The 27,213-nt window shown below is 45.1% G+C and overlaps 2 protein-coding genes across 3 annotated transcripts; one reads left to right on the forward strand and one right to left on the reverse strand.

Annotated features, from left to right (window-relative positions):
* Window positions 1-26,409, forward strand: LOC122481934 (UDP-glucuronosyltransferase 1A1-like). 2 transcript variants are annotated; one of them, XM_043578216.1, is made up of 5 exons: window positions 1-998; window positions 20,954-21,085; window positions 21,699-21,786; window positions 22,080-22,299; window positions 24,982-26,409. In XM_043578216.1, exons 1-5 carry the CDS (start codon window positions 135-137, stop codon window positions 25,277-25,279), a joined length of 1,602 nt encoding a protein of 533 aa, XP_043434151.1. In that variant the 5' UTR covers window positions 1-134; the 3' UTR covers window positions 25,280-26,409. The 2 variants fall into 2 exon arrangements, with proteins under 2 accessions (XP_043434151.1, XP_043434152.1); XM_043578217.1 differs by lacking the exon at window positions 1-998 and adding an exon at window positions 11,897-12,799.
* On the reverse strand, window positions 6,273-7,140 carry DNAJB3 (DnaJ heat shock protein family (Hsp40) member B3). Its single transcript, XM_043578218.1, has one exon. It carries the CDS (start codon window positions 7,138-7,140, stop codon window positions 6,409-6,411), a length of 732 nt encoding a protein of 243 aa, XP_043434153.1. The 3' UTR covers window positions 6,273-6,408.
* Window positions 26,410-27,213: the final 804 nt, after the last annotated feature.

Here is a 27,213-nt window from a genome sequence, read left to right on the forward strand (position 1 = left end):
TAACATAAGGAAGGCACGCTGCCTGCCAGTTACTTGCCCTTCTGAGTGACTCAATGATAAGATAAAGATGATGGAAATAAATGCAGGAGACACAGCCTGATTGGAAAAGTCAGCTGCTTTGAGCTTCTACGGACATGGCTGCAGGATTCCTGGTTCCCCTGCCGGTGCTCACGGGGCTGTTGCTGTTCCTGTGTGTCGGGCCCCGGGCTGAAGGTGGGAAGGTGCTGGTCTTGCCCATGGATGGCAGCCACTGGCTCAGCATGAAGGAGGCCCTGCAGGAGCTCCATGCCAGAGGCCACGAAATAGTGGTCGTTTCGCCAGAGGTGAATCTGCATATCAAAAAAGAGGACTTTTTCACCCTGATGACCTACACCATTCCCTACACCCAGGAGGAATTTAATGACCTCTTTCTGGGCCACTCTTATCTGGTTTTTGAAAAAGTACATTTTCTAAAGATGTTTTTGAAAATCACGGAAAATTTGAAAACTGCTTCTTTCATTTTTCAAAGGTCTTGCAAGGAGCTGATGTACAACAAGGACCTGATCGGGCACCTGAACTCCAGTTCCTTTGATGTGGTTTTAACAGATCCTGTTTACCCCTGTGGGGCAGTCCTGGCTAAGTACCTGTCACTGCCTGCCGTGTTTTTTTTGCGCTATGTTCCCTGCGACTTAGATTTTGAGGGCACGCAGTGCCCAAACCCTTCCTCATATATTCCTAGGCTATTAACAATGAATTCAGACCACATGACGTTCCTGCAAAGGGTCAAGAACATGCTCTACCCTCTGTCCCTGAAGTACGTTTGCCATGTTGCTTTCACTCCTTACGCAAGCCTCGCCTCTGAGCTCCTGCAGAGAGAGGTGTCGGTGGTGGATGTTTTCAGCTCTGCATCCGTGTGGCTGTTCAGAGGAGACTTTGTACTGGACTACCCCAGGCCAGTGATGCCCAACATGGTCTTCATTGGGGGCATAAACTGTGCCAACAGGAAGCCATTATCACAGGTCTGTATGGATGCCTACAATGTTCCAAGTGGAACACATGTTTTTTTTTTTTTTTTCTTAATTTACTTCCAGGTGTTTACTTATCTACCAGTCTTTCTAAAGATGTCTATCTTTCGTTCTCCTGACAGTTTGGTAAGATGAATGTTGAAGTGCCTCCACTAGTGCAGGAAAGGTTTGCCAGGGTCACTGAGGAAAATGAGAGGCAGGGGTGAGCGTCTGTGATAGGATTGGCAAGTGCTGCTTTGAGTCAACCAAGACTGTCTTCCAGGCAGGCGCCGTCTTCATAGTTGTGCAATTTTCTCCAGCTGTGTAGGAGCAGAGACACCGAGTTGTGGGCTGATCCATCAGGAGGTTTTGCTTGTGGGTGTTTGCTCATCCTGGAGGACAAAGGAACTGTCACATTGTGTTTGTTGACACGGTCGTTTTTAGTGGCTTCGTCTTGGAAGGGTCTAAAGTGTGATCATAGGAGACCTAAACACCAAAAGGGAGCAGGAGTGTCTGAGAGCTTGAGTAAATTAAGGGGAAGTGAGACGATGCAGAAGAGAGAAGGTGGGGTCTCTGTGACCCGAGAAAGTAACCGAGTTCAAGTTTTCAGGGAGGGAGCTGTGCTGACAAGTTTCCCGACCAGGTGTTGATATCTGGTATATAACTCGGGGCTAGCAGAATTGCATGGCAGGTCGGTTGAATGGCTTGGGATGCTGAAGTCATCAAAGGCTGGTCGGAGGGACTAAGGAAGAGATAAAACTAGGAGCCTATAAACCCAGTGAAGTGGAGGACGGTGATGAAAAGAATGGAGTCTAAAAGGGGAAAGGGTTGTTGGGAGGGCTGACCGCATCACCAGGCCCACCCTCCCAGCCCAGGTTTCCATGGTAGAAATTATTGCTTTACTAATACTTTCAGAGGCATCTGACATTAATCCTGGATATTTGGGTTTAATTGAAATAGGACTCATGGGAGCTATTTTATTTCTTAATCCACTGAGTTAGCCATCTTTTTTCCCCCCATTTATGCCATATTCACTTACTTTATATTAACTTCCATGACTTTAGATCTTTTATAGTTTTTGCATTCTTACTTCTGTATCTCTTTTTGTTTATGTACATATTATTGCACAGGACTCTAATGCCATTTCTCTTTTTGCTTCAGACCACAAGGGAGCTACACTATCTGGCTTTTTCCTTTGTGCAATGCATTTATTCACTTAAAAATATATATATTAGGCTTGTAAAAATTGAAAAATAGGAAGGCATTTAAAAAGTAACTGGTGCTCTTTTCTTTTAGTGTTGCTATGTAAATATATCCTCTGGAGTTAACTGCACTGGTTCAAATTCTCACTCCCGTTTTTCTAGCTGAACGGGCAGGTGGGCAGGTGACCCAACTATTCTGGCCTGACTATTGTCACAATGAGCATACAATAAATATTATCTATTATCATTATTTAAAAAGTGCCCAGCAGGACAAGGTATGTCATCTGGAGACCGTTAGATGTTTGTGCCAATTTATTTGGTATGCGAAAGATCATTTACACTGAAATTCTCAAGTATTATACGTGCTAGGCACACCATTATCACTTTTGTTTCACTAAATTCTTTTTTACTTTGAGATTTTGTCTCCCTTACTTTGGTTTACCCTTAGATGTGACTTCTTTCGGTATTTGATGGAAATTTTCTCCAAATATGAAAGATCAAAGTCTAAGTCTTTCATATTTTTGCTCCTTTTCTTTCTTAAGATTTCTTTTCTTTTCTTTTTTTTTTTTTTAATTTTTTTTCAACGTTTTTTATTTATTTTTGGGACAGAGAGAGACAGAGCATAAACGGGGGAGGGGCAGAGAGAGAGGGAGACACAGAATCGGAAACAGGCTCCAGGCTCTGAGCCATGAGCCCAGAGCCCGACGCGGGGCTCGAACTCACGGACCGCGAGATCGTGACCTGGCTGAAGTCGGACGCTTAACCGACTGCGCCACCCAGGCGCCCCTCTTTCTTAAGATTTCTGATGGGTGGAGTTCTTTTATTGGTTTTCTCATAGAAATAATTTTTGGAATTGCTTATTCTTTTTACTATTTTTATTTTCTATTTCATTAATTCCAGTTTTCTTTTTATTAGTGATTGTCATTCTTGTATCTTTTGGTTTATTTTATAGTTATAGTTATTTTTCTAGTTTTCCTTTGGTAAGCATTAAGTTCCTGTTAGAGTTTTCTTAATAATGAAACACTGAAGGTCATAAAACTTTTCCTGTGTTTCCTAGGCTTTCACATAAATTGCTCATATATTTTTCCTTTTTGTTTTTGGTAACTCAATGGTTTGGATTTTCTCTTTAAGCTCATGGCTATCTTCAAAGCTGTTTCTTTATTCCCATATAGTTAAGGTTTATATTAGCTATATTTCTCTTATTTTTCTAATCGTTTTATATTTTAATCAGAGAATGTTTAAAAAATTTTAGTAGGCATGTTTAAAAAAAGGCATGAAGAGGGTTAAAACTAATTTTGATATATTTTATTCAATCAAATATAATGTTTTAATTATAATGTATAATGTTTTAATTATACCTTCAACATATACTCAACATAAAATTATTAATGAGATATTTCACATTATTTTTTAAAAAGTTTATTTATGTTGGGAGAGAGCATGCGTGTGCTTGAGAGAACATGAGTGCATGAGCAGGGGAGGGGCAGAGAGAGAGGGAGAGAGAGAGTCCTAAGCAGGCTCTGTGCTGCCAGCATGGGGCCCAAAGTGGGGCTTAATCTCACTAATGGTGAGATCATGACCTGAGCCAAAATCAAGAGTTGGATGCTTAACCAACTGAGCCACCCAAGTGCTCTGAGATATTTTACATTCTTTTGCTTTCGTACTAAATCTTCAAAATCTGGTATGTATTTTACACTTACAGCATATTTCAATTTGGACTGGCTGCATTTGAAATGCTTGGTAGTCACGTGTAGCTAGTGGCTTCTATGATCGGTAACTTATTATTAACATTTGTAAATGTTCCATAGATACACCTAAAAATGTATATTTAAGTTTTTTTTCTATTTAAAAAACCGTGACATCCCCAATTCTGAAAATGGTGTCTTAAACTACTTCCTTATTTAACTGGGGTTGCTCTGTGGGAAAGTGCTAGTGAGTCCATGGAGAGTCCACTGCAGGGTCTTTGAGATGGTCATCTTTTGCACCAAAGGAAATGCCATTTTCTCCACTCTGAAAGCCCACTCAAGCCTTTCCATAAAAGAGGAATATTGATATACAGGACTGTGATTCTGGGGCCAAGACATTTTTTAAAAGAGATTTTCAATTTGGAAAATTCTTTAAATAAAATGGTTTCTTTTTCTGTAAAAGGCAACTTTCCACTTAGCAGCACTAATTCAGATATATCAAAACTGGATGCTGTTCGCCCTCAACTGTTATAACTAGCCACCATTCTACTTTGTCTTCACGAATTTGGCCACTCCAGGCATCTCATACAAATGGAAGCATACACTATTTGCCTTTTTTGTAACTGACTTACTTCACTTAGCCTAATGCCCTCAAGGTTCATGCATATTGTAGCATTAGGTCAGAATATCCTTACTTTTTAAGGCTATAATAGTCCATAGTATGGATACACATTTTGCTTTTATATTCATCCATTGACTCATCCATTGTAGGTTGCTTCCACTAGAGCTGTTGAGATCCATGACTTCTGAGTGACCCCAGTATGCCACCCAACTGAAGACTTTCCTGAACAATGAAGACTTATGTTAACCAATTGTACAGACACAAATGCACTTATTGTGTCCTACACAGAGCAGTAGTTGTTAACCCTTAATTAGCATAACCACCATGAAAGTGCGCACTTTCCTATCACTTCGAAACTCCTGACATCCCTTCTCCCCCTGCTCTTCCTCCCCTCCCCACCAACAACGATGAATATCTTCACTGGTGAGTCCCCTTGCCTGGCAGGCAAATGAACTCTTTTTAAAAGCTCTGGCAGTCTTCTTTATTATAATACTTCTTGTACAATTAGTGGCTAAGAAGCACTGTCCAGGATCTCAGTGACCACTTGACATGGTTTTAATAGACTGTGTGCCCTTGTGGGATAGTAATGGCTGAATCCTATGTTCCTGCTAGGTCTTGTATGCACACCATTCTATGGGGATTGGGCTTAACTCAACTTCACATGTTCTTAATTAAGTGTGCTCAGGCCACATGGGCTTCCTGTAAAGAATTACAAATAATGCTGCACTTTTAGTCTATCCAGTTCGGTTGCCTTTTTGTTCCCATGTCTTACGCACACTTTTCCTTAGACACAACCAAAGGGGACGGATGGCACATTTTGTGATGGGCTATCCCAAGGTAGCCATGCCCAAAACAGCTTTCATGACGGGGATAAACCATGGCAACAGAAATGTATTCTCTCCAATATGCATATGCTGCCTCACCCGATCAGTATCCCAGGCTCTCCAATATTCCTGGCTTTTGTCAACCTATTTTAAAATAGATACATTCTGCACATGGCGATGGGATAGTTTTGTGTAGTTTTATGGAAATACTTTCCACATTTCCATAAATCACAGTTGTAGAACCAAGCTGGGTACAGGCTAGTAATCCTATTTGTGTTGGGTTTTGAGTAATCACTACCACTGGTTTACTGCTTACGGGACCCGAACAGCATCCTAAGGATGTTGTTAACTAATCATGTAACCGTGAAGAATTCACTGAAGCATTTTGCTCAAGCCTTTGGCGGGAACGTGTTCCTGCTAACACTGATGTCAGTCCATGAAACTCACTTTAGACTTCCGACCTCCAGATCTTTAAGAGAATAAATGTGCCTTGTTTTAAGCCACCAAATTTGTGGTAATTTGTTCCAATAGCCATTGGAACTGAATACACCACTTTGTCAGGTTAACCTGTTTTTTAAAAAGGCTACACTTAATACTATATTTAACCGGAAAACTCTTACTAGTCACTGGCATTTATGTGGGACTAAAAAGCATCTTTAAGCCAGAAGGATTAATACACTCACATCCTTCACTACCATGTGTTGAAAAATTGGAAGTAAAACGAGTTATCTTGGCAACGTTAACTTCAGAGCAAACTACCTGGCTCACATTTCAAACAAAATGGAAAGGCAAGGTTCAAGGTGCTGTGAACATTGTGTCCCCATACTACGAAATAATCAGCATCTGCCTCGGGATTCTGTTTAATAAATAGCAAAGTGCATACAGGTATTTACAACAAGTTCTAAAGACAAATGGAGGTCTGACTTGTATGGTCCCAATAATAACAACAAATAGGCATCGGCATGAACTGTTTATAAATTCTCGAGTACAGTTGTTCTGAAAGCAGAGTGCACTTGCAATCTTCAAAAAAAAAAAAAAAAAAAAAGTCCTGCTGCTCCTCACAATGTTTTTTGGATTCAACTTGGACTGGAATTACTTGGCGTCAATGTGTAGCAACTGCTCTCTGCCGTTTATGACCAGGGACTTTAACTCTCCGTCTTCTTCCACCTCCACCCTTTCTTGGCCATTCTCAATGATTCTCTTGGTGGTGATTTTTTTGCCATTGACGATTTCGGTGGAAGTCGACATGGATTTGAAGTTGCCGGTCCCACCACTACCATAAGACATGGCGAAGGAAGAAAGGCCTCCATTCCCCAGGGAACCAAAGGAGCTAAATCCTGTATCAAAAGAAGAAACACCACCCCCAAATCCTGGAAATCCACTGAAGGCGGTGAAGAAGGGCGCGGTCCCCCTGCTTCTGCTTCTCCGGGAGCTCCTCCGACCGCCCACAAGGTTCCCCAGCGGGTCTCCAAAGAAGTCAAAGGAAAATGGGTCCCGGCCGCCGAAGAACTCCCTGAAGACCTCCGCCGGGTCGCGGAAGGTGAAGACGTGCTCGAAGGGGTCGTGGAAAGGCCCCCCGCCCCCGCCGCCCCCGCCGCAGTCCTCCACTCCGGCCTCGCCGTAGCGGTCGTAGACGTCCCTCTTCGTGGCGTCTGACAACACCTCGTAGGCCTGGGCCACCTGCTTGAACCGCCTCTCCGCCTCCTCCTTGTTCTCGGGGTTTTTGTCGGGGTGCCACTTGAGCGCCAGCTTGCGGTACGCCTTCTTGATGGCCTCGGACGAGGCCTGGCGGGGCACGCCCAGCACCTCGTAGTAGTCCACCATGGTGGACGTGGGCGCGGCACGGCCCGCGGGCCACGGGCACGACGAGGGGACGAGGGCCCGAGTGCCCCGCGACGCCAGGCAGCAGGGAAGGGGAGCCCTTGTGACGTAGCCCGCGCCTCATTGGCCGAGGCCGCATCCCAGAATGCAACGCCGGGGGGCGGGACCTGCCGCGCTTCAGATGAGGCTCTCTGTGGCGTGGTTCGCTCGGGCGCGGACGCCCCGCCTACCGAGGCCCCGCCCACCACCTGGCCCCACCCACCCGCCTTCCGGCTACAAATCCCAATGGAAAAAGAGAAAGTTAGCGGGTGCAAGTGGGGGCCCACGTTCTGGCGGTGGGGCAGAGTGGTATTTTTAAAGCAGGCTTTCTGTCAGACACCCCCCCCCCTCTTTGCCCGGTGGGCGTAGACTGATGGCGGTGCGTTTAGTCTGACCTTGTGCTGAAGGTCACCCACATCGTTTGTCCAGGACAGCAGTTCTCCTGTGTTTTGGCCCCAGGACCCTTTTGCTTTAGTTTATATAGGTTGTAACAACCAATACTAACACCGTTAGAAATTAAGGCACTAAAAAAAACCCCTCAATAGTCAATTTAATAGCAATAAAACCATTACACGCTAAGATAAATCATATTTCTATGGGAAAACAACTTTTTCAAAACAAAACAATTACTGAAGAAGGGCATCATGTTACATTTTTTGTGTCTCTCTGGTTTAAAAGAAGAGAACTGGATTCTTCTGCTTCTGCGGGCAATCTATTGCTATAGTACAGGTGATGTGGCCAGAGAGAGACTCCACTGTACATAAAAGAGGTCATGTGAGTGAAAAAGCCAGATAGTATTATGGAAATAGTTTCGACTTTGCAAAATTCCCCTAAAAAATTCTTGGGTATTCCTTTGGGGCTTTGGCCCACAGTTTGAGAACTCCTGGTCTAGTATATCAAAACTAGTAAAATTTGCTGGCAATAGGGACACCTGGGTGGCTCAGTCAGTTAGAGGTGTGACTTCACCTCAGGTCGTATCTTAAGGTTTGTGACTTTGAGCCCCGCATGGGGCTCTATGCTAACAGCTTGGAGCCTGGAGCCTGCTTCAGATTCTGTGTCTCCCTCTCTAACACTCCCCGGCTTGCACTCTGTTTCTGTCTGTCTATCTCTCTCAATAATAAACATTAAAAAAAAGTTGCTGCTGTGTTTACAGTGCTGGTCAACTTGGGGGCAGTAATTATTTCCACTAAAACTGCTCTACCTTGACTGTGATTTTCTTTTTGGCATTTTTGGACCTCTGACTTCTCTCTATTTTCTCCTTATTCTCTGACACTGTAGTTTTTGCTTTAATAAATGGTAAGTCAGCACCAATAAAGGTCACTAAGCTCTAATAGGAAAATGATTAACCAATGAACTCTGTCATATTTCATCATAAAGGGTAGTAGACCCAAAAAGGCACACTCTGTCACCAGAACAAACTGCTGACTTTAGGTCACTTTGAGGGACCGAATACAATCCTATAATCGTGGATTTCACATTTTATAATCAAGGAATAAACAGTATTAGGAAGCAGATTTGGAATAGAGTCTAGGGTGAACCAAGCAATGTGGGAAAAGCATGATTGGGAAAGGTCAAGTGCTCCAGAATGACTGGAGGGAAAGGGGCAGAGGGAGGGGTCTAGTGAAAGGGCCGGAGAGGAGGAATGAGCTTGGACAGGTGAGCTCGAGGTCCATTCCAGTGAATTCTGAAGGCAAGCCCAAAGACTCTGAATTTTATTCTGGGTCCTAGGAGATTGTTGACCAAGGTTTCAGGGATGGTGGTGGGATAGGGCAGTGCAGGGGGCAGCTGATGGAGGGTAGACGGGGGTTGGGAGCCTTGGGGTCTGAGGCCCTGATACAGGACTATGGCATCTCTGAGACAGTGGATCCAGCAGTTGCTTGCATGGATATGGGGCCTTGAGCAAAGGAGAAGGGAAGAAGGGAAGACACCTCTGTACAAAAAACATTTACTGAGTATTTACTTCCTGCAAAACCACCTGAGTGAATGATTCCAAAGCCAAAACCCTGCTTGTAAGGGTAGAGTCATGGCCCCAAACCATGCAGGTGCAACAGAGGTCTCAAAAAGTTCTGAGGCTTTGAATGATGCAGGGAAAATCATAAAATCATCACAGTGGTGACTGTGTGGGTTTACAGCCCTTTTGCTCTGGGCAATCTACAGATGAACTCTTATGACACTGAGAGTTCAGAAGAATGATTGCCCTTAATGTTTAAATTGGATTGTGAATCAGAATGGCAGATAGGGGTACACCCAAGGAGCCAAAACATTGCTACCTCTTTGCTACCCACCCGGAATCTTAGTCCTGGAGAATGGAAAGTGCTTGGGGTGGGGTGGGTGTGGGTGGGGAGCTTTGGAGCTCCCGTGTGTAGGAGTGCACCTATATACAAGTAAGTACCAGACTGGATGTCTGTGGAGGAAGGATGGTGGGAAGGGAAATCTTGAGTACCTATTCTGTGCACCAGAATGAGGGAGGCCCTGTGAATATGTCCCACAGGACATCAAAACTTTAAAGTTAGCATTTTCTCCATGACCTTCTAACAGGTCCCTGAATATGGGTGGCCAGTGACGTCCATGGTCAAAATGCCAGGGTCTGTGCTCTCATCCTGGGATTGTAGAGTACAGCAGTGATCTCCAAAAGAAAGGGCAAGGTGATCAGTTCTGTCTGCACTTGGATTTGCCATTTCTTAGAGAGGGGCATTTTTAAAAAATGTTTATTTTATTTTTGAGAGAGAGCCAGCGAGCAAGTGGGGGGGGGGGCGCAGAGAGAGAGAAAGGGAGACAGAGGATCCCAAGTGGGCTCTGCATTGGCAGCCGAGAGCCCGATGTGGAGCTTGAACTCATAAATTGTGAGATCATTGAGCTGAAGTCCAACGCTCAACTAACTGAACCATCCACGTGCCCCAGGGAGGGGCATTTCTATTTGCGACTCCCATACTTGCTCTCTGACCCTTCACTTGATCTTTTGGGGCTCCAGCTAGTGCTGGGTGTTGCTGTGGGAGCACATTCTGCTTGGTCCCCAAATCCTGCCCTCTGCCTTCTCTCCATTTATTTCAATTGAGTAATGACCTTGGCAATCACAGCTTTCCTTCTGACTCCTAGTTGGCTGTAAATTTTGAACCCGGCTGTAAGATCTGGGAACTGCTAGAAGCCATGGGGAGCTGTAGGTAAGAGCAAGGTCTCTACGCTCTGACGCTTGGGGCCCGGATCTCAGTCTGCCGCTTAGTAAATTCAGGACTCTGGCAAATCACCTTGTGTCTCTGAGCCTCAGTGTCTTCCTTTGTAAAATGGGAATAATAGTACCTGCTTTAAGGGGATACTTCTGGGGATTACATAAGATGTGTTGTAAAGTGCTAAACACCACACTTGGCACCTAGTGCGTGCTCAGTAAATATATATTCTTACTGTTTCTGTTCACCTTTCCCCTTTGCTTCAATGGGGTCATCAGAATTTCTCAGAGTATCTGCTTTCCTTGGGCCTTGGGGCTGTGTGACAAGCACGGTTTCACTTACTTTTGCTCACTTACCGATTTTCGTTTCTGACTGACAGAGTGCTCTCTCACTGCCTCTCTGAGGGAACGCGGATCTGCCCTGGAAAGGCCTTCTGTGTGTGGCACACTCAGGTGGCTTTCCCTTCCCGCCATTCACTAGCCAGCGGCGTTCACTTCCTTCCTGGCGTGCCTCTCATGCATCTGCTCACCTGTTTGCGTCGTCAGTCTGTCCCTTCCGGTGGAACCGGAGTTCTGGGGAGGTGGGGGACTCATCTGGACTCATCTCTGCTGGTACCCCAGCCCCAGCCCCAGGCCCAGCGCTGTGCACGCTGGACTCAGTAGGTATTTTTCTGGGTGAATGAATCAAAAAATGAGGCAGTGATTGGGCAGAGAGCCCTGAGTCACCTGTGGGGAACGTTCTTCAAGGTTACCACGGGCCCAAAGTAGGCTTGCAGTGTCTTGTTCTTTCCTTTCCATTTTATTTTTTTTAATGCTTATTTATTTTTGAGAGAGAGAGAAGGGGGAGAGGGGCAGAGAAAGAGAGAGAGAGAGGGACAGAGAATCCCAAGTGGGCTCCGAGCTGTCAGCACAGAGCCCGACGCGGGGCTCGAACTCACAAACTGAGAGATCATGACCTGAGCTGAAGTCGGACGCTCAACCGACTGAGCCACCCAGCTACCCCGTGTTCTTTCCTTTCTAAAAAGACATATTCTGCTTTCTATTTCATTCCTGAAAAGGAAGTCTAATTTGTCACCCCATAGCCTTTTTCTCCCTCTCTGGTGACACTCTCTTGGTCCGTGGAAATACTCATCTAATCCATTCAAAGGTGCTGGTGCTGCATTCCCTTCTCTGGCCCCTCAAGAACGGGACCTGAGTGGTTGGAAAAGAGTGCCAGCCAGTCAAACGGTTGTTGTCTAATGAGAAACCTAGTACGCTTGTCCTGATCAGCACCCGGTGATGTAGGGAAGTGTTGAATCGCCGTATTGTACACCTGAAATGAACTGAACTGAAATTACACTGTAGGTTTGCTAACTGGAATGAAAATAAGAACTTGAAAGTAAATAAATACAAAATAAAAATACTTGGGGGGTGGGGAAAGAGACCTAGAAAAGCTCTTAGCCCTCGTTAGTTGCACGATCTTTAGCTGACTGACAGCGACAGTCATGTGATACAATCAAACATTAACTTTGAGTGTAGATTGGTTCTTGCGACATATAAGTAGAGGAGGGCAAACTTTTGGCAGGTGAGAGGCTCGGTAGCCGATACAGGAGAACCATGGCAGCGAGGTCCCGGGGCCCACGTCCGCTTGTGCTGAGCCTGCTGCTGTGTGCCCTGAATCCCCTTCCGTCCCAGGGCGGGAAGCTGTTGTTGGTCCCGATGGACGGCAGCCACTGGCTGAGCTTGTTCGGGATCATCCAGCGGCTGCACCAGCGGGGACACGACGTAGTGGTCATAGCTCCTGAGGCCTCCGTGTACATTAAAGAAGGAGCGTTTTACACCTTGAAGAGCTACCCCGTCCCATTCCAGAGGGAGGACGTGGAAGCGTCTTTCACTGGTCTCGGGCTCGAGGTTTTTGAGAAGAAGCCTTTCCTGCAGCGTGTGGTCAAGACATACAAGAGGGTCAAGAAGGACTCTGCTCTGCTTTTGTCTGCCTGCTCCCACTTGCTGTACGACGAGGAACTGATGGCCTCCCTGGCGGAAAGCGGCTTCGATGCCGTGTTGACAGACCCTTTCCTTCCTTGTGGCCCCATCGTGGCCCTGCGCCTGGCACTGCCTGTCGTGTTCTTCTTGAACTCACTGCCATGCGGCCTAGATTTTCAAGGTACCCGCTGCCCCAGCCCACCATCCTATGTGCCCAGGGTTCTGTCCCTTAACTCAGATCACATGACTTTCCTACAGCGGGTGAAGAACATGCTCATCCTTGTGTCAGAGGGCTTCCTGTGCAATGTGGTTTATTCCCCATATGCGTCACTTGCTTCGGAAGTCCTTCAGAAAGATGTGACTGTCCAGGACCTTATGGGCTCCGCATCGGTCTGGCTTTTCAAAAGTGACTTTGTAAAGGATTACTCCAGGCCCATCATGCCCAACATGGTTTTTATCGGTGGGATCAACTGTGCCAGCAAAAAGCCACTGTCCCAGGTGTGTATTTGAGGGGGAGCTTTACAAGCCTGTCTCCTTGCAAGTACTTTGGATGGATGAACTTGCCCCTGACGAATGCTGAATGAGCACGCTGAGGTAGTGTCACATGCCCTCTTTCGTTAGTTTCTGCTGTACAAATCTCCCCGGTCTGGGGTCGTAATTTGTATCTGTCTTGGGAATCATCTTCTGGGTTATTTCTTTGTATAGGACACTTTAAGAAAGCATACTTTGGGCTCCAGTGGAGAGTAACCAATTAGATGCAACAAAGGTTAATTGCCGTAAGCACAGAGCAGTGAGTTCAGGGATCCTTGCAGAGCACAAAAATCTGCAGCATGCACCTTCCTGCCCTTGACTGGGTTAGACACCCAAGGTTCAAGACTGCTAGAATAATTCTTTGACATCTATGGACCATGGTGGCACAAGTTGCCTTTATGTTTCTGGTGTTGAAGCTCCAGTTACTCGATAATCTGCTAGGAAGCCGGGTCCTGCAGTCCCCTGTCTTCTAATAAGTAAACATGAGACAGTCCGATCCTGGCATTCGGCAGAAAGGTCCTGAGTCTCATCCTCTGCAATGCTGCTAAGTTAATTTTTTTCCCATAGAGATTTGAGGGATGCAAAAACATAGCATTCACAATCTTCTTCCCACATCTCAATGGAGGTGATAGAGAATAGCAGGAGAGTCTCTGTCAGTTGGGAGGTTGGGAAGGATTCTCCAAGAAGGTCACATTTCAGTGGGCATTCATTCATTTATTTCACAAGTATTGGTTGAGGATCCATTGGTAACCTAGGCACTTTGCAGATTCTGAGTCTGGCTTCTACTAAAGGGACTCTACTCACCCTCAGACAGCACTGAATCTTATTTCCAGGGTGACTCCATTGTGATTCACATTTTAAATGATCATGTTAATGTCACGGCAAGGAGAAACTCTAGAAAGCAGAAAGATCCCTGCGGGAGAATTCCAGTGCTGTGTGGATGCCTCCATTCCGTTGCCGCATGACCAGATCACCTCTGTGAGGCTCTGATTCCTCCCCCATAATGTGAAGCGACATCTGGTGACTCCTACCAATAAGATTCTGATACCCCAACAGACCAGCAGGCCTGTTGGAGAAGTATGTGCCTGACGAGGTTATCTGCTTAAGAAAGGAGATGGTGTTGAGTTTTTAGAAAGCAAAACGACAAAACCTCATGTTAATAGAAAACCAGTCATAATTTTCTTTCATATATAGGAAAAGGTGAAATATTACCAAACCAGTGGGCACATCATAGATCAAAGGAAAGAGAGCTAGTCAGCATGGCAAAGTTAAGAGTGAAATTAAAGAGAAATATTTTTGGCATCATTATATAGGATCCAAGTGTAAATGATTGTTTGACATTTATTTTGAAATTTAAAACTTTGGAGATGTGCATGCATAATAGAAACTCCATTTGAAATAGAAGGGTTTGTTTATAAACCTGCATGGAATGTCCCCAGTTACACTGGCCTTCTTTCTACTCCTGGGACATTCCAAAATCTTTCCCGGTTCAGGACCCTTGAACTTGACGGTCTGTCCTTCTGGGATGCTGTGCCTGAGTTTGTGAGGTGGCTGTCTTCTTATTTTTCAGATGAGCTGCCATATCACTTCCTCAGGGAGTCCTTCTCTCCAAGATAGCGTCCTGTGCTATTTCCTTCATAGCCCATTAAATACCACAGTCATTTCATTTAGATAATTGTTTATTGACCATCTCTTCCATACATGTAGGGGCGGGGACCACTTCTGCCCGTCACTGCATCCTTAACACTTGGCAAAAGGTCTGCCCGTGATTGGTGTAAATATCAGCGTAAATATCAGAGTCTAATAGGCGCTTACCAAATGTTTGTTAAAGGAATGAATGAAAACCAACAAAGGGCATGAACTGAGGACTAGTCACCAGATAGGCAGTGATCTTCACCAGTTTTCTGGACTCCTACAATTACATACAAATATAGGTACCTGTAGGTAAGTTTTTGTTCTTCATTTTACGAATAAGGTAACAATATATCCCCACTGCTCGCCTATCAGTATGTCCTGAATGTCGTTTTGGTTCTAAATATTATATCTAGTTTTTAAAACCGTTCCATGTTTCATGGTATCTATGGGCCGCAGGTTATTCTGTTTGTCACCTAATATATATTAGCAAGGAAATTTATACTCCAGAGTCTTGCTCTTCCTGGTGCTACTTCAAATATTACCTTAACCAAAGATCAAGTCGTTTGTAGTTTTCTTCATATTTTTCTGTTCCTTTCTGGGTAAGATTTTCTTAAGTATTTTACCTTTTTTTTTTTTTTTTTTTTTTTTTTTGGTCATTACTGTGAATGTGATAGTTTTTCCATTTCTGCCTGTAGCTGGTTATCTACTCACTATTCAGCCCCAAATAAAAATTCAGCCAACTCAAAATATTGATTCTGTCATTTAAAAAACCAGTAGGCTGGCTTTCATCAATAAAGAAAATGTGATTTCTTTTGTTGTAAATTCCATGCCAACTATTGGTCTTATTTAAAAAAAAATTTTTTTTAATGTTTATTTATTTTTGAGAGAGAGAGAGACAGAGTGTGAGAAGGAGAGGGGCAGAGAGAGAAGGAGACAGAATCCAAAACAGGCTCCAGGCTCTGAGCTGTCAGCATGGAGCCCAATGTGGGGCTTGAATCCACAAACCATGAGATCATGGCCTGAGCTGAAGTCAGACGTTCAACCGACTGAGCCATCCAGGCGCCCCTCAAATATTGGTCTTATTGAATTCACTAGAATCTTTCAAAATAACTGAATAATGTTGGCAATCACGAGGATTCTTGCTCCTGATTGTAATGAAGATTGATTTTCTTTTTTTTTCTTTTAAGGTTTATTTATTTTGAGAGAGAGCGAGGGACCAAGAATGCAAGCAGGATAGGGTCAGAGAGAGAGGCGAGAGAGAGAGAATTCCAAGTAGGCTCCACACTATCAGCATGGAGCCTGATGTGGGGCTCGAACCCATGAATTGTGAGCTCATGACTTGAGCCGAAACCAAGAGTCAGACACTTAACCGACTGAGTCACCCAGGTGCCCCCTGAAGATTGATTTTCATTTCATCATTTTGTATTATGTTTGCCATTGTTCTTTGGCAAATAGCCTTTATTTATTTAAATGATTTTCTTCTTTAGGATGTTTAACAGGAGTGGCTACAGAATTTTATCAACTGTCTTTCTCAGTATCATAGTTTTTAGCATCATTTATTGATATATATATATATGTGTGTGTGTGTGTGTGTGTGTGTGTGTGTGTGTGTGTGTGTGTTTTAAAGTTTATTTATCTTGAGAGAGAGAGAAAGAGAGGCAGAGGAGGGAGGGGTAGAGAGAGATAGAATCTCAAGCAGGCTCTGCACTGTCAGCCCAGAGCCTGATGCAGGACTCAATGTCACGAACCATGAGATCATGATGAGATCATGACCTGAGCCGAAATCAAGAGTCAAGACTCATCCGACTGAGTCACCCAGGTGCCCCTCCATATATTTTTTCCCCTGTAAATTTCTCTAAGTGGTGAGTTGTGCTGACTGAGTGTTAGTTGCTGCCTTGTTTGGTGCAAACAAGCCTCAGTGTGAGAATGTCTTTGTAAACTGTACCTGGCAGAAGCCCTCTTTGTTCTACTTAATATTTTTAACTTGAAATTCCACTTTTTTGATATTAATATCACCGCTCCTGCACTATCTTGCTATTTCCCTAGTGTCTTTTTGGCACCCCTTTGTCTTCAAGTTTTCTTTTTTTCTTTGTAAATAACATGGAGCTGATATTTTTAACCTGGTTGAGAGAATTTTGCCAGTTTGCAGTTCATTTAAAAATTGATAGATTGGATTCTAACTTTCCCAACTTACTTTATTTTTTATTTTATGTGGTCATTTTTCCTTTTCCTGATTTTTGCTGGTTTGTCAAGTTGCTATTCATTTTCTTTTTTCCCTTTTGTTTATTTTTATTTTAGAGAGAGAGAGGGAGGGAGTGCAAGTGGGGGAGAGGGGCAGAGGGAGAGGAGGGGAAAGAGAAAATCCCAAGCAGGCTCCATGCTCAGTGCAGAGCCCGATGTAGGGCTTGATCTCACAACCCTGAGATCATGAACTGAACCGGAATCAAGAGTTGGACGCTCAACCAACTGAGCCACCCAGGCACCCCACATCCCCTTTGTTAATTACAGAATCTTACTCCATGCTCCCATTCCTTTAGCAGAGATCGTGCTGGTCCCAATGCTCTTGGTCAAAGTCCTGATCTTCAAGAATAAAGATGCAATATTTAGTTGATAAGGAGAGTCCATAGGGACTCTGGGAAGTCCCTACTCTATAGGGAAAGCACACCTGGCATCAGACATGTGTGGGATGCCTGATGGACAAAAGATAGTAGAACAGCATTAAGAGCAAAGGAATGAAGCTCAAGATTTCCAAGATATCGTTCCCCGCTCAGAGTGAGAGACCATCGTTGTGGACAGCAGCGATTCAGAGATGATATCCACCCAGACATGTTGGGTCTGAGGAAAACACCCAAAGAGAAGGTGGGTGAGAACAGAGACTTAGAGGTGGAGAGAAGAGAGAGTGGTGAGCAAGGAAGCTTGTGGTCTTTGTCAGTGGCTCTGCATGTGTAGTGATAAAGCAACTGGTTTCCAACATGCCAAATGTTTACCAAGGGTTTTGAGAAACAGAAGCCATTTGGGAAGAGAAAATCTAATAAAGGCCTGGAACTCAAAATACTAAGCTCTCAGCAGAAGCTGGGATCTCTGTTAAAGACTTCAATGAGGTGGGCAGGTGTTTTCACTTCAGAGGTGGCCTCGTGCATTTTGGAAGGGGATAAGAGGTGGAGGAATCGAGGATTATCTTCAGTTAACACACCGCCTCACTCTTTCTTTTTTTTTTTTTTTTTAATTTTTTTTTTCAACGTTTATTTATTTTTGGGACAGAGAGAGACAGAGCATGAACGGGGGAGGGGCAGAGAGAGAGGGAGACACAGAATCAGAAACAGGCTCCAGGCTCCGAGCCATCAGCCCAGAGCCCGATGCGGGGCTTGAACTCACGGACCGCGAGATCATGACCTGGCTGAAGTCGGACGCTTAACCGACTGCGCCACCCAGCCGCCCCCTCACTCTTTGACCATACCAGAGTCTGTGGAGTTAGGGCCAGGCTCATGGGAAGTTTTGCCAGTAGGGTGTGGACCTCACCATTATTAAATCCCAGAAGAGCTTGCCGAGAGTGGACGTTGCCCATGACAACACCAGCTCTGCAGTTTGCCCTTCCGTGATCTGTAGATGAACTTCTGTGACATTTAAACTTTAGTCTTGCTATTTAACTTTGGGTGTTTACGGACCTGTGGATTCCTTTTTACGGTAATCACACCTGGCTGGGTGCTGAGTGGGTGTGGAGGAGTGTGCAAGGAGGTGAAACCAGATATGGCCCTTTGTAGACATAGTTAGAGGAAGAATGGGTTTCATGCAGGAGGGAAGGTCCTGGGAAGTGAGATAAGCCATGTACCTTCACTCAGGAGAAAGAGCTCAAAAGGTCCTTGGAGAGGAGCCATCTTTCTCCAGGAAAGAAGGATGTAGTGCATCCTGGGGAGGAAGGACTTCAGAAAAGCCATCCTTAGGAGGTCTTTGCCACAAACCAAAAATGCAGCATGGCAGTGGGGAGGATGATGCTGGCCTCCCCAACCTTTCAGATGAGCCCCATGGAGAAGGCCCAGGACACAGCCACTAGGAGCTAGAAACCTTGAAGAGAGCTGCTGGGATGGGATGGGGGTGAGGACCAGGCAGGAGGCTCACCCCTGAGGACATGTTGGGGCTTTCCTGGCCATGCTCTGAACCAAATTTGAAAAAAAGTCCCTTAAAATCATGTGTGCTGAGGCCTGTCAGAAGTCTTCTACGTGTCACTCCGGGGTGGCCAGTGTTCTGGTCTGTCCGGGACTGAAAGTGTCATATCCCAGGAAACCCCTCAGTTCTGGGCAAACCCTACCGCATCACACAGTCTCAATATCCGTGGCATTCTTGGGAGACATAGAAAACCATTTGGGAGATTCTAAGGGAGTTAATTAGATCATTGATAACCTACAGTTGGGGGGAAATTGCCATACTCACACCTTGCTCTGTTTCCTCTATGTGGGATTGCCATGCTGTGTGTGTGTGCGCGTGTGTGTGTGTGTGTGCGCGCCTGTGCACATGCATGTGTGCATGCCTGAGTGTGTATGTACTTTGCCTGATGACCAAGTACTCTGGAGTTGGCTTTGAAGGTTGGGGTCAGATCAGACTGAGCTGTGATTATCGCTGAGGGTTGAGTCTGGGGGCTTCTTTACTCTCTTCCGGGGGTCACAGCCACCACTCATGACTCAGTGCAGCTAATACTGCTATTCTGATTGGATTAATTTTTGGTTGCTACCTCTCAGAGCTTTTGTTTGACATCCGTCTCTAAAGTCGATTCCTTATTACTTCAGGGGTAGGGCCTCGATAGGTCATAATCTGTGATCTGCACTTACTAGTGGGGTCCCCACCATCACTGTCTCTCACTCTTATACACACAGACACTTCTAAGATCCCATCCCCCTGCTTCATCCACGGGAACCACAGATCGTTCATCTTCCAGTAGTTGTCAGGTTCATTATTCACTAGAAAACCACTCGCAGTTCAAATACACCAAAACCCACTCCATTAAAAAAAAGTTGCTCCTCGAAAAAGAAGATGTTTTCGTCGCAATAGAGCAGTATCCGCAATGGGAAAGGCTGACTTAGACCCCGCCGTTTTCTAATGACGTGGTCTTGCACGCAAGGCCCAGGTGGAGGGCTTGTCACACAGCCCCTCTCTGCTCTTCATTCCTTGTTCCTTGGGTCATCTGGTCCAGAAGTTTCTTCAGAAACAAGCCCCACTGCTTTGTCTTGAGCTTTGTCCTAACAGCCAAGGCTGCAATGCCCGATGGCGGTCACGGTTGGAGGAGTGGAGCCGCCTTGCAGCTGGAATCTTCCTTGGATGGCGGCGAAGGATATACTGCTCGAAGGAATCGGGACACGGAAGCATCTCTGGAACGGGACATGAACACTCCAGGGGGGGGTCATGTGCTGGGTGGGTTGAGACTCACTGCCTGTTTATCCTTCCCCCCCTGGTGGCTTGGGTACTCAGGGTTTTCTCACATGCCCCTGACCTTCTCTGAACTCCACAGAGGGGGCTCAGATCCTGATGCACACTTAGCAAGGTTTTCTCTTCCGCTTTTGTATCTTTCACACTTAGGGAGATTTTCTGCTTTTGACAGTACTTTATGAAACCAGCAAAGAGAGATTCAGGTGTCTTTCTGTATGTTCTTGCTAAGGCAGGAAAGTTGACTTCCATTCTTCAGAAAGCTCTTCTCCAGGAAAGGTGGGGAAATGCCAGGTTGACTGGTTAAATTTCAGCACTGAGTTGACATGAATATGATCCCCAATCACCCCCGTGTATTGGCTGTGGGAAAGCAAGAATTGTTAAAGGTTGTCTTGGCTATTTGAGGGTTTTCCTTAATTGTGAGCCTCATCCTCAACACTATTTGCGGCTTCGTGCCTTGACTCATTCGTTCTTTCAACATAAAAGGAATATTCCAGAAGCCTTGAAAAGTAATATACATCTTTACTGTGGATTTTCTTAAGGGGGCTGTGCAGGAGTTTTAGAGTCTGCAGAAAGCTTTCTGAAATTCTCTTTGGGCAGCTTTCCTCTCTCCCAATGTCTCCCTTCACCAATCTGCTAAACGGTTCTCTCCCCTCTCTGTGACACTCATCCACCTTTCCTCCCTCCTTCCACACTGCCTGCTGCTCTCTCCATCAATCCCTTTCCCGAAAGCCTGCTTTCTCCCAAGATGCGCTCAGATGCTTGAAGCCCCTGGGAAGTGGATCTGGTCTTCCCTCTGATTGCCTTTCCTTTGGGAACTTGGCACACTACCTGGATTCTGCATCTCAAAGAAGAACCCAGAAGATAACCAGATAAGCAAGAAGCCTTCCTCCTGTGGAAGGAATAACGGGGGAAGGAAGTCTATAACGTGCGCTAATATCGTGTGTCTCTAACACACACAGAGGGACACGCATATTCTTAACATGAAGAGATGGGATTCATAGCTGACTGGATGCAGTTCCCAAAGAACGTGAGAAGAAAATTAACTGTAAATTTCTCTTCTGGTTCTAGGAATTTGAAGCCTATGTTAATGCTTCTGGAGAGCATGGAATTGTGGTTTTCTCTTTGGGCTCCATGGTCTCAGACATTCCCAAGGAGACAGCTATGGAAATTGCTGATGCTTTGGGCAAAATACCTCAGACAGTAAGAACATGCCATACAATTCTGTACCTTCTGTATCTGTATCTTCACAAGAGTTGGAACCCCAGACTTCTGGTATCAGAGTTAATCCTATCAGTTGGACTTTAGGCTTGGGGTTCCCTGTGACTTCCTGATTACTAATCCCAAGGTCTTTTTACCATGTCACTCTCCACTGTTCTGTTAAACCGCGGTCTGCTTTCCTTGGAGGTCTCATTTTCTCTAAGAAAGTCAACAGCGTATGAAGGAGAATTGATTTTATCGACAAAATGAACAGGACCGTGTTTCTTCATGTTACATAAGGAGTATTTCTACAAAAAAAGCTGCTGGTCAGGACACAGGGTTCATTTCTTATATTGCTGCGCCTATAATTCTACACCCACTCGTTTTATTAAGTAAACTTTCCCCCGAAGTGCAGAAATGTGCAAAAGTCATAAATGTACAGCTTGGTGGATTTGCACAAATTCACAGCTTGTTACCAGTCCCCAGGAGCCTTCCCAGTTGCTACACCTCCCTCCCCTGCCAAGGTTATGTTCATTCAGTGGACTCTACATTCTAGCTACTGTGGCAGATGTTTCGGAATCATTGTGTTTTTAAACTCTGTTCCTGTCTCTGCAAGGTCCTGTGGCGGTATACTGGCACTCCACCACCAAATCTTGCGAAGAACACAATACTTGTCAAGTGGCTTCCCCAAAATGATCTGCTTGGTATGTGAGCAGGCTCTGGCATGTAGGTCAAACCCAAGTGCAATTACGAAAGTGGCTTGCGTGTGGCTGTTCTAAAGGATTATTTAGCTGGAACATATCATGGCCAACGTATTCCACGTTGCTTTTTACCTCGTGGGGTATCTCACCCCACGTTTTCCTCTGCAGAAAGGCTTTCTGCAAAAGCCACATGTGGATGGCACTGAGTCCTTAGCATGCTTGCAGAGCATAGATGGTGTCAGACCGTGCAACTCGGTGACCTGACTGCTGGCATCCTTCCCTGTTTTGCTTCTCAGGTCACCCGAAGGCTCGTGCCTTCATCACACATTCTGGCTCCCATGGCATATACGAGGGGATATGCAACGGCGTTCCCATGGTGATGCTGCCCTTATTTGGTGATCAGATGGAAAACGCGAAGCGCATGGAGACCCGGGGGGCTGGATTGACCTTGAACGTCCTGGAAATGACTTCTGAAGATTTAGCAAATGCCCTAAAAGCTGTCATCAATGACAAAAGGTAAGAGAAAATGTACAGAGGAATACTACTTGTATCTTGGCCATCTCATTCACAATAAATATTCAAATGTGGAAACAAATACATAAAAACCTAATTAATAAGTAAGATGACTTTGGGATTATTATTATGCATTTCATTAAAGGATGCTTTAATTCCTAGAGAACTTCTCATAGAAATGATTTTAAAGAGTTTTTTTTTTTGGGGCGCCTGGGTGGCGCAGTCGGTTAAGCATCCGACTTCAGCCAGGTCACGATCTCGCGGTCCGTGAGTTTGAGCCCCGCGTCAGGCTCTGGGCTGATGGCTCGGAGCCTGGAGCCTGTTTCCGATTCTGTGTCTCCCTCTCTCTCTGCCCCTCCCCCGTTCATGCTCTGTCTCTCTCTGTCCCAAAAATAAATAAAAACGTTGAAAAAAAAATTAAAAAAAAAAGTTTTTAAAAAAAATTTTTTAAGTTTATTTATTTATTTTGAGAGAGAGAGAGAGAGGAAGGGAGGGAGAGCACGAGTGGGGGAGGGGTAGAGAGAGAGAATCCCAAGCAGGCTGTCAGTGCAGAGCATGATGTGGGGCTTGATCTCACAAACTTAGAGCTCATGATCTGAGCTGAGATCAAGATCAAGAATCAGACGTTTAACTGAGCCATCCAGCTGCCCCAAAACTGATTTTAAATATTATTTCCCTTGGTAGGCTTAAAACTTCAATTTGTTAAAAAATATTGTCACAAGTAGATGTCTACTCTACGAGATTCTACAAAGAGAGAAATATTCCGTAATGAACCTAGTGTCCATAAGATAAAAACAAAGAGCTTAGAAGCATAGTTCTCCCTAGCACTGAAACCCGTGAGAAATTTTGTTCATGGGGATTTATAAATGGGGGGGGGGTGTCATGTGATATCCCAAAGGCTTGTGATAAAGCAAAGGTGAGTTTATTCAAATATGGCTCTGAAAGAATTCAAGAGGCAAAAGCCATCAGATCAAATGGTCTTTGTGTGGAATTTATTGTATTGATGTCAAGTTCACTAGTAACAGCTTGGTCAAAACCTTGTGGGAAGAAGTGATAGCCAGGGTGGACTTCATCCAACAATTAACAGCGCACGTGTGCATGTGCATGTATGAGTGCGTGTGCATGTGTGTGCCTCCATGAGAGTGGAGTCTTCACCCATAGTTGCTTCATCTTGAAAAAGACATCAGTTAGAAGGACAGATGTGGAAAACTGGAGTGTGTTCAGATGGGAGGAGACATTGCACAGGGTGACACAGTGAGGCTGGGCAAGGAAAAATGGGGGAGAGGTGGGGTGCCCACATGTGTGGTGCCAATGGATGGAGAAGAAAAGCCCACATGACCCAGGGGTAAATGCCCAGAGTGCCCGGTGGGTGCCATCCCTCTCTTCTGAATGGCGCCTTCCGGCTGCCCAGCTTGTTGGGGTCAGGATGTGCTGCTCACACATCGGCGCCACGGAACCCCGACTTCTCTCCACGTGCTGACAAAACTCGTTCCTGAGGTTCACATTCGTAATGCAACTTTGATCTTTTGTTCCGTGATACAGACGACTATCTGGAACCTAAAAATGACTTGGTAAAAGTTCTCTTATTTTTTAAAAACTTTCATCAATCAGCCTGAGAGTTTAGCTAACTGCATTTGTTTGTGAGTTCTCGCTACCTAATTGTGAATCTCCCTGTTCCCAACACTCTACACGGGGACATAAAATAAAGACATCAGACGATGCAGCCAGGCCATAACAGGTGCTCAATAAATAATGAGTGAATGAAAGTTATAGAAAATCTATCTTGTTTAAGAGAAGATTTATACAAAAGAAGATGTTTAACAGGCCTTATGGTCAAATATTGTTATCACAATACAATAATGTATCCAAATAAAATGGCAGACCTGTTTAAAGGTGGCAATTATCATAATTACTCCTGAATAAAAGTGTCTTCCATTTTTCTCTTTCTTCTCCCTTTCCTTTCCTTTTTTCCTCCCCTACCTTCTCTTTCTTCTCACAGTGCATCCACACTAAGGGTGAAACATCTAACCCAGTTTGGACGTGGATGTTCCGATTCAGCTACCAACGCTGTCTAAAATAAACAAAAACCCATTTTGTTTCCCAGGCTGCATAGACACAGCCTCATGCTACAGTTAGCACTTGGACGGTGTGATGCTTCACCAATGGAAAGTATGCCGCCACCTTGCGAGGGCACTTACCAATGGCTTTGACTTTGAGTAGATGTGATTGTTTAAAACCGTGAGAGGGAAACTGCTCATAATTTCTGACATGACCTTTTCCTTTATTTCTTTCTCTTATTATAAAGAGTCATCTAATTTCCTACAAAAATATCATGAAAAAGAAGAGAAGAAAACAGGAAGCTAGGTTCAAATAATTTAATATTATAATTTTGGCTTCTTGTTTTCTTTCTACGTTTTTTTTTTTTTAATTTCAGAGATAAAGACCAGCTAGTGTGTGTGTGTGTGTGTGTGTGTGTGTGTGTGTGAGAGAGAGAGAGAGAGAGAGAGAGAGAGAGAGAGAGAGAGATGTATGGTGTGTGTATGTGTTCTTTCTGGCCATAATGGAAACACATTTCCTCTACCAAGTTTGTAAAATCTGGGAGCCTTCCCAACCACAGCAAGCCTAGAGGGAGGATGGTTGGTATGGTTGGTGTTCCAGAATTCACGTCACTGTCTTTGTGTTTAGCTACAAGGAGAACATCATGCGCCTGTCCAGCCTGCACAAGGACCGCCCCATTGAGCCCCTGGACCTGGCTGTGTTCTGGGTCGAGTTCGTGATGAGGCACAAGGGGGCCCCTCACCTGCGCCCTGCAGCCCACGATCTCACCTGGTACCAGTACCACTCTGTGGATGTGATCGGCTTCCTCCTGGCCATTGTGCTGGGCGTTGTCTTCATCATGTACAAATGCTGCGCCTTCGGCTGCCGGAAGTGCTTTGGGAAAAAAGGACGAGTTAAGAAATCTCACAAGTCTAAGACACACTGAGAGGTGGGTGGGAAGTGAGGTGACCCAAAGTTGCAACCAGAGGCAACGTTAAATTTATGTTATGCTTATTCAAGAAATACTTAGCCCTAAGGGAGATACCCCCGTGGTTTTTTTTTTTTAAATAGAAACAATCTAGGGGCGGCGGGGTGGTTCAGTCAGTTAAGCATTTGACTCTTGATTTTGGCTCAGGTCATCGTCTCACGGTTGTGAGGTCAAGCTCCGAGTTGGGCTCTGCACTGAGCGTGGAGCCTGCTTGGGATTCTCTCTCTGCCCCTCCCCTCCCCCCCTCAAAAATAAACAGATAAACAAACTTTAAAATAAAAGCAATCTAACTGCTAGTCAGATCTAGAGGTAGAGATACTTGAATATGTTTTCTGCCCCCTTTAGGATCTTTAATTTGGACTACGTTCGTCACTTCGGATGACTTTCCAGGGGGGTTGGACAGGTGCCTCCTGCACTTCCCATTACTTTTCTTACTCAGCAAATGAGGCTTGTTTGGGGGCACAGGTTCCAGGTGGTCTTACCCCCTCTACCTGGAAGGACAGCTCTAACATTGTCGTCTGGCTTCTGTAGACTGTTGCGATCAATTCTGTCACCATTAATGGCAGGTCCTAACTTGCATTCATGCTTCACAGATGTCACTTTGTGTATACAAAGAAGGAAACATTTGTTCCTTTAGGGCATAGTGCCTTGTACTTGAAATAAATGAATGACCTAGGGGCGCCTGGGTGGCTCATTCAGTTAAGCGTCTGACTCTTGATTTTGGCTCAGGTCGTGAGATCTTGCGTTCGTGAGATCAGGCCCCGCATCCAGCTCTGTGCTGATAACACCGAACCTACTTGGGATTCTCTCTCTCCCATTCTCTCTCTCTCTCTCTATCAAAATAAATAAAAATAAACTTAACAAAATAAATCATTGGCACAGGTTCTTTTGAGAACAGTGTCTGATTTCTGGCTTTAGGGAAAAGAATGATGTATAAAATTGATGAGTGGTGGGCTCAAGGGTATCATCATGGCTTGTGTGCCAAATGGATCTGAATTTGAGGGAAGCCCAAAGCACAGTGTCTCACAAGTGTATTTTCTCTGATGTTTTCCACAACTAAAGGCATTAATAAATTCATAGAAATTCTATCTCTTAGGTGTTCTTCTCTTCATTGTTGTTGTATTTATTTGCTGTTACGCTACCCGTGCTAATTCCACAAATAATACACCAGTATGACAGAACTTTTGGTCGTCCAATCAGGAATGTGGAGGGAGGGGTTGCACAGGGAAAACATGGCCACCAGAAGCCATGACTGACCCCGGTGGTCAGGGGAGAGGGAGCTAGTGAGCCGGGGACAGGCTCCCGGATGTGTCCACTACACGTTTATGTTGTGTCCGTTTTCCCCACATCCTGCCTTGGTGCTTCTCGTGCATTTAAAGTCACGGGTTTCTACAGATACTTATTTTCAACTTAGTTCCTGTAGAAGCAGAGGTAGCCCGGTAGAGCGACAGCACACGAGAGTGGCCGATTTCATGAATGGATTAGACGGGAGTCAAATGTTATTGCCCTACCCTGAAAAAGAAACCCAAAAAGCATTTTCATTTCAGAAAACCAAGTACAGCCCTCTTCTTTGTCCTTGATCTCATCGCTTTAGTGTCTTCTCTGGATAGTATGTGCAGGGGCATCTCACTTTTTCCATGGCTTCTGTACTCATTGTATGTGCGACAAAAAAGCGGCCCCTTTCTGCACCCCTCCTGATAGCCAGGCCCTTGACAATGTGGCTTTGCAGCTCTTCCCATCAAGAGGAGGATCTATTTCCCCACCCCTCAAGTCCTGGCTGGCCTGTGACCTGCTTTGGTGGCATGTGACAGAGTGGGTGGGTACCACTTCTGGGTCTAGGCGTCAGGAGGCCTTCCTGTTCCTGAAGCCCACTTACCTACTGTAAAAACAGC

Source organism: Prionailurus bengalensis, chromosome C1 (genome assembly GCF_016509475.1).
Source record: "Prionailurus bengalensis isolate Pbe53 chromosome C1, Fcat_Pben_1.1_paternal_pri, whole genome shotgun sequence".
NCBI lineage: Eukaryota > Metazoa > Chordata > Mammalia > Carnivora > Felidae > Prionailurus > Prionailurus bengalensis.

Coding starts and splice junctions, on each gene's coding strand:
- DNAJB3 (XM_043578218.1), bottom strand. CDS start 7,140: ATGGTGGACTACTACGAGGTGCTGGGCGTGCCCCGCCAGGCCTCGTCC.
- LOC122481934 (XM_043578216.1), top strand. CDS start 135: ATGGCTGCAGGATTCCTGGTTCCCCTGCCGGTGCTCACGGGGCTGTTG. Junction 21,787..22,079: donor TCCCCAAAATGATCTGCTTG/GTATGTGAGCAG, acceptor TTTGCTTCTCAG/GTCACCCGAAGGCTCGTGCC. Junction 22,300..24,981: donor GCTGTCATCAATGACAAAAG/GTAAGAGAAAAT, acceptor CTTTGTGTTTAG/CTACAAGGAGAACATCATGC.